Source organism: Myxocyprinus asiaticus, chromosome 35 (genome assembly GCF_019703515.2).
Source record: "Myxocyprinus asiaticus isolate MX2 ecotype Aquarium Trade chromosome 35, UBuf_Myxa_2, whole genome shotgun sequence".
Classification (NCBI taxonomy): Eukaryota; Metazoa; Chordata; class Actinopteri; order Cypriniformes; family Catostomidae; genus Myxocyprinus; species Myxocyprinus asiaticus.
In genome coordinates, this window is record NC_059378.1 from 41,353,686 (window position 1) to 41,359,665 (window position 5,980).

The 5,980-nt window shown below is 43.1% G+C and overlaps 1 protein-coding gene across 1 annotated transcript; it reads left to right on the plus strand.

Annotated features, from left to right (window-relative positions):
* The first annotated feature begins 3,101 nt into the window (after positions 1-3,101).
* Positions 3,102-5,448, plus strand: LOC127426491 (interferon regulatory factor 2-binding protein 2-B-like). Its single transcript, XM_051673348.1, has 2 exons — positions 3,102-4,058; positions 4,627-5,448. The coding sequence occupies exons 1-2, from the start codon at positions 3,323-3,325 to the stop codon at positions 5,376-5,378; spliced, it is 1,488 nt and encodes a 495-aa protein (XP_051529308.1). The 5' UTR covers positions 3,102-3,322; the 3' UTR covers positions 5,379-5,448.
* Positions 5,449-5,980: the final 532 nt, after the last annotated feature.

Sequence of the window (5,980 nt, forward strand, 5' to 3'; positions counted from 1 at the left end):
TGAAATGCACGTCATAATGCTGCATGATGCATGTGTGTGCAAGTCGAAGCAGTTAGTCAGCTCGATGCATTGACAGCCGTGAGCGCATATAATGTTAAAACGTTTACAAGCCTTGTGGAAAACATTTACACATTTCAAAATATGCATTTACATATTTTCCTTTTACCAAAAGCAATTTTTGCCTCTTAGATCTTATAAATAATGCGTTCCTCTTTCTGTCATCTAGAGATTTTACTGATATTTTAAGCCAATAAAGTTAAACAGTTCAAAATAAAGATATACTCACACTGAGGAAGACAAATTGTGCGATGTTATATTCCAAAAGACAAACAACTTTAATTTGCGGTTATTAAGTGACGAGTCTTAAACAAGTGACAATAATATGCGTTAAATTAATTATTTGTTGACTATGCGCAATAACATTTTAGTGCAGCAGGCTGTTCACCTTCAGAGTTTAATGATGATTGATTTAATTGTCTAAAAGCAGAAATAAAACTAAGTAAATATCAGTCATGCATATCATTACTGAACACTTAAACATACAAATTATCGGTATCATAGCTTGTGAAAAACATTTTAAAATGTGCATTTACATATTTTCCTTAAATCTAGAGCGATTTTTGCCTCCTACACGTTGTAAGAACCGCACTCCCCGTTCTGACAACTGGAGATCCGAATCGACCGATATTTTAGGTGATATTTACACTTTTACACTTAATCGGTTTTCAGTTTTTTAATTTCGGTTTACCGATAAAGTTGAACATAGCCCAAAACAAAGATAAACTCACATTGAGGAGGACAAATTCCAAATAACTTACTATTTTAAGTTGCAATTATTAAGTGACGACTCTTGAACAAGTGACAATAAAACGTGTTAAATTAATTCTTTGTTGACTTTGTGCAATAAAAGTCTCGTACAGCAGGTTGTTCACCTTCAGAGGTTAATGATGAATTTAATTATTATTATGTCTAAAAGCTGAAATAAAACTATAATTAAATATTGGTTAGGCATATCATTATTTGGACACTTAAAAAATCATATCGGTCATAAACGAAATTAATTTGATCAATCTCTACTGACATTACTATAAATTCTTCTGTCAAAACAAAAATGTAAATAAGCTCCTATAATCATATTTCTGAGCTCTACCCAACATGCAGTTGCTGTCAGCGTGTTGTTGGTTCTGCAGCGACTCGTCCAGCAGAGCGTGTTCATGGATCTCTGGCATGCTGTCAGCGGGTTGGTTTGTTTTTCCAAGGATGGGTGGGTGAGGTACATGCCTCTCTCACTTCCTCATGAGTGCCTGCAAAAACAAGTCTCACTCTGCCTACTGGTGAGAAATCAGCATTGTGTGCAAGACAGTCAGTTGGAGGGGAAAAACAGTGTTGCTGCAATTCTAACTATGTTGACACTTCCCAATTTCAATGACAATGATGCGGGTTTACTGTATATTTCGCTGTTAACCACTATAGATAAGTGACATTTAAACATTTATGTCAACAAACAACTCTATCATTTTCTTTCTGTCTGTCTGTCTGTCTGTCTATCTATCTATATGTCTGTCTGTCTGTCTATCTATCTATATGTCTGTCTGTCTGTCTGTCTATCTATATGTCTGTCTGTCTGTCTATCTATCTATATGTCTGTCTGTCTGTCTGTCTGTCTATCTATCTATATGTCTGTCTGTCTGTCTATCTATCTATATGTCTGTCTGTCTGTCTGTCTATCTATCTATCTGTCTGTCAGTCTCTATGTCTGTCTATCAATCTGTCTGTCTGTCTGTCTATCTATCTATCTATCTATCTGCCTGTCTATCTATCTGTCTGTCTGTCTATCTGTCTATCTTTTTGTTTTGGAATAGAGTAGCTGAAAAATTTCTCCCCATGGCATCAACCCACACATTACACTTTCAGTCACACCAGCAAAATTATTGTCCAAATCACTTGTGCAAAAGCATGAGGGAAAAAATGGTTTTGGAAAGGCAGGGCCATGTGGTGTAGACTCGTTGTCTTCGCTGTGGGACTTTCCTTGATTTTGCCAGCCATCATGAATCACATGCTCTTGGCATGCATGAATCAGGCTTTGAGGCTGTACGCAGTCCAGCACGGATGAATAATCTACCAGTGTAGATATTCCAGACAGCACATGGTTTCCAAATGCACACAGCTGAAAAGAATCCAAAACAATGTAGATACACATAAATCAGTTTCAGTTGTTGTAATCTCTCTAAACTGGAGCAGAATCAAAGGTTTGCCCTAGTGGTTGTATTGTTTTATGTGTTTGTGGTTATTGAAGAGTTAAAGGGATGCAGTGGCGCATGATGTTGTGTTGGCAGGCGCAGTGGAATGTGGAACTGTGAGGGTTCTAAGATCACATTTACACACTGAGGTCAGTAAGCGCCTGTTCTTTTGCACGACAACCATTGAATAGAATCTCTATTCAGGGCATTCCTGTTATACAGTGCATTTTCAACACCATGCTTCTTTTTATTATTATTATTATTATTATTATTATTATTATTATAAATGTTTGTACTGTAATTTAAGGAAGTATTTCTATAAAAAAAAATACCCAAACCTTCAGAAATATGCTTTGGTCAAGTTCAGTATTATTTTTGTATTAACCATGGTTTGATAATTTACACCATGGCAAAGAAAATAAACATGTTGGAAAATTTGATAAGAGAAAGTAAAAAATAAAAACACCTGCAATATTTTTTCACAAGTTTCCATTTGACCCTATTTTCACTTACAAAAGGAAACTAATATTACTTCCATTTTTAAAGATTGTGAGCTCAGTATTTTATCCTAAATGTGCCCTAATTAAGACTTAATTATGCAGACAGGACAATGTACTACATAGTAGGAACGACTTCTGTGAGACTTTCACTAGAGACTTTTCATTTAATCACCTATTCAGTCAAGATTACATTCACATTCCTGGTATAGGCAGACAGACCTCCGTCACAAATACACACTCTTGCGGCTTGATCGCACCTCCACACTGTCAAATGACGCCTGCAGAAAACTTCTCTCAGCGTGTGGAGAGCGCGCATGCGCACAACGCGTCGTCGAAGAATCAAGTAAATAGAAGCGTTGCGGTGACGTCACCGCTCCCACATTGAGAGAGCTCGCGGGCTGGAGCGCACTCTGCCATGAACTTCGGAGCGTAACTTTGCAGCTTTTCTCGCCTTTCGGACGGGCTGGAAAACTATTAAGAGATATAGAATTTTTTTCTTTATTACAACAAACAGCACTGGGAGAATTTAGTTGCATATATTCGGACCCCCCTCCCCCCACCCCATCCCACATTTAAACCAGCATGTCGTCGGCGGCGGTCGCTGCCTCGCGCAGGCAGTCGTGTTATTTGTGCGATTTGCCCCGCATGCCGTGGGCGATGATATGGGATTTTACCGAACCCGTGTGCCGCGGATGCGTCAACTACGAGGGAGCGGACCGGATCGAGTTTGTCATCGAGACTGCCCGACAGCTGAAGCGGGCGCACGGCTTCCAGGAGGGCAGATCCCCAGGACCCGTGGGCAAACCGTCGAACCACACGGATCCGGGCTCGCGTCCGCCGCATCCGCTGGATCGGTACCCGCTCGCTTCAGACAGACCCCCGAGATTGGGTCCGGAGTACCAGTCGGGCGGACGGCATGCGAACGGGATCCCGGTGCCAAACGGCTTCCCGAAGCCCGACGAACCCCCTGAGCTAAACCGCCAGAGCCCGAACCCGCGCAGGACCGGCGCCGTGCCGCCCAATCTGGTACCGCTGGTCAACGGGACGCTGCCGCCGGTGCACGCGCTAAACGGGAGACCCGTGCAGATGGGGATCCCCCCGGGCGTGTTAACGGCGGAGCATGTGGGCAAGAGAGTGGACGACATGAAGGACAAACATGACGCGAGCGACGGACACAAACGCGTCGAGGACTGGACGCAGAAAGGCAAGACGGTTCGAGACCTGATGGCGCTGCAGACGCTCGACTCGCGCTTCAAGAAGGAGCATGTAGCGCTGCAGCACCGCATGGGCTACGAGAGCTCCAGTGCCTTAAAAACAGGTACCGATGCATCGACGCATGCTTTCAAACTACAACTAATCCATCCACATCGTTCATACTCCTATTTTAAGCATTGAGTTTTGGTATAAAATGTTGCAAAACATCAGAGCATGCGTTATATGCATGCATTCAGTCAAAGCATGCTTTAAAACTACAGATAATGTGTCCAAACTCTTATTTTATACATGCATTTATTTTGTAGAATCGTCTGAGACATGCTTTTAAACTTAAAATATAAATGCAATGCATCAGTGCACGCTTTCAAATCGTAGATAGTGTGTATAGGTTGTTTATACTCTTAATTTATGCATGCATTCAAACTTAAAATTAAAAGACATCAAAGCATGCTTTAAAACTGTAGATAATGCGGCCAAATTGTTTCAAATAGGGTTTGGAAATATAACGTGCTTTGTTGCACGACTTCCCATTTCATCATCTAGGGCACATGGCACATTTTGCGGCAGATAGTTGAAGAGTGCCAACAACAGGTTGTGCATGCTGGATTAGTGAAGAGCTGTTTAGTGAAGTATTCTGTCTCTAACTTTATTGTTTATCTCTCTCTCTACAGATCGAGTTAAGCACACTCGGGGCATTAAAAGGAAACCCTCTCCTGAGCCGGATGGGGAGGGCAACGCCACCAAGCTCAAAGGCGAGGGTCAGCCGTGGTTACCGTCTCCATCTGACGTGCTGAAGATGCCATCCGCGGCCCTGCCGGGATTTGCGGCCCCTCCTCCTTCGACTATCTCCCCGCACTCGCGCACCACCCCACCAGAGGCGGCCACTGCCGTGCAGAGCAGGCAGTCACCCATGGCCGCCCTCATCTTGGCTGCGGATAACGCAGGCGCTGGCACTGGCTCGCCCAAAGACAGCAACCAGGTGCACTCTACTACGACGGCCGCGGGGCGACGAAACAGCGGAAGCCCTCAGTCGCGGCTCGCCCACAGGGACGGTCTGGGGGTGTCGGGCACAGCTGGCACGGCGACGGTGCATGTGCCAGTCATGGACTCGCAGGGCGGGCATGCCCAGAGCATTCCGGATTCCTCTGTGCCCCCTGGCAGCGTGCCGTTGTGTTGCACCCTGTGTCACGAACGCCTCGAGGACACGCATTTCGTCCAGTGCCCGTCGGTGCCATCGCACAAGTTCTGTTTCCCGTGCTCCCGAGAGAGCATCAAACAACAGGGGGCGACGGGCGAGGTGTACTGCCCCAGTGGGGAAAAATGCCCGCTGGTGGGTTCAAACGTACCCTGGGCGTTCATGCAGGGCGAAATAGCCACCATTCTGGCTGGGGACGTAAAAGTGAAAAAGGAACGGGACCCTTGATTTTGTGGTTTCCACTCTTCTTCTTTGATTTTTTTTTTTTTTTTTTTTTTTTTTACAAGAACAAACAAAATGACGACAAATTACAAGCATATACAATTTTAATTGATTATACATGGTAAATCATACTGCATACCATCCGGATGAGAACTAACAGACTTGTACATAAGAACTTAAGGGAACTGTACACTTCGTAAACATGGCTGTATAATTTTCTTGATTTTCCCTTTTTTTTTTTTTTTTTTTTTTTTAATACATTGTGTTTCTATATTTTTGCGACGATAAAATGGTATGTACACACTATAACGGACTATTTTCGCCTCCTTTCTCCAAGCGAACTCAGTGTACAAGTAGAACTGGTGGCAGTCCATGTTTAAACACAGAATGTGACTAATACTCTATAAGCACTTGGCAAAAACTCAAACGCTTTTAGCTGTATTGTATGCACTTGTTTAAAAAAATACAATTTCTGACCTTGTTATAACAAGTTGACGTGTCTGTTGTTGGCTTATTGTGTGTTTGAGTGGCTGTGCTCTCACTGAATCATGCAATACAGATGATGCAACGTCTTCAATGAAACAGAACCAAAAAAACAAAAAATAATC

Coding starts and splice junctions, on each gene's coding strand:
- LOC127426491 (XM_051673348.1), top strand. CDS start 3,323: ATGTCGTCGGCGGCGGTCGCTGCCTCGCGCAGGCAGTCGTGTTATTTG. Junction 4,059..4,626: donor CTCCAGTGCCTTAAAAACAG/GTACCGATGCAT, acceptor CTCTCTCTACAG/ATCGAGTTAAGCACACTCGG.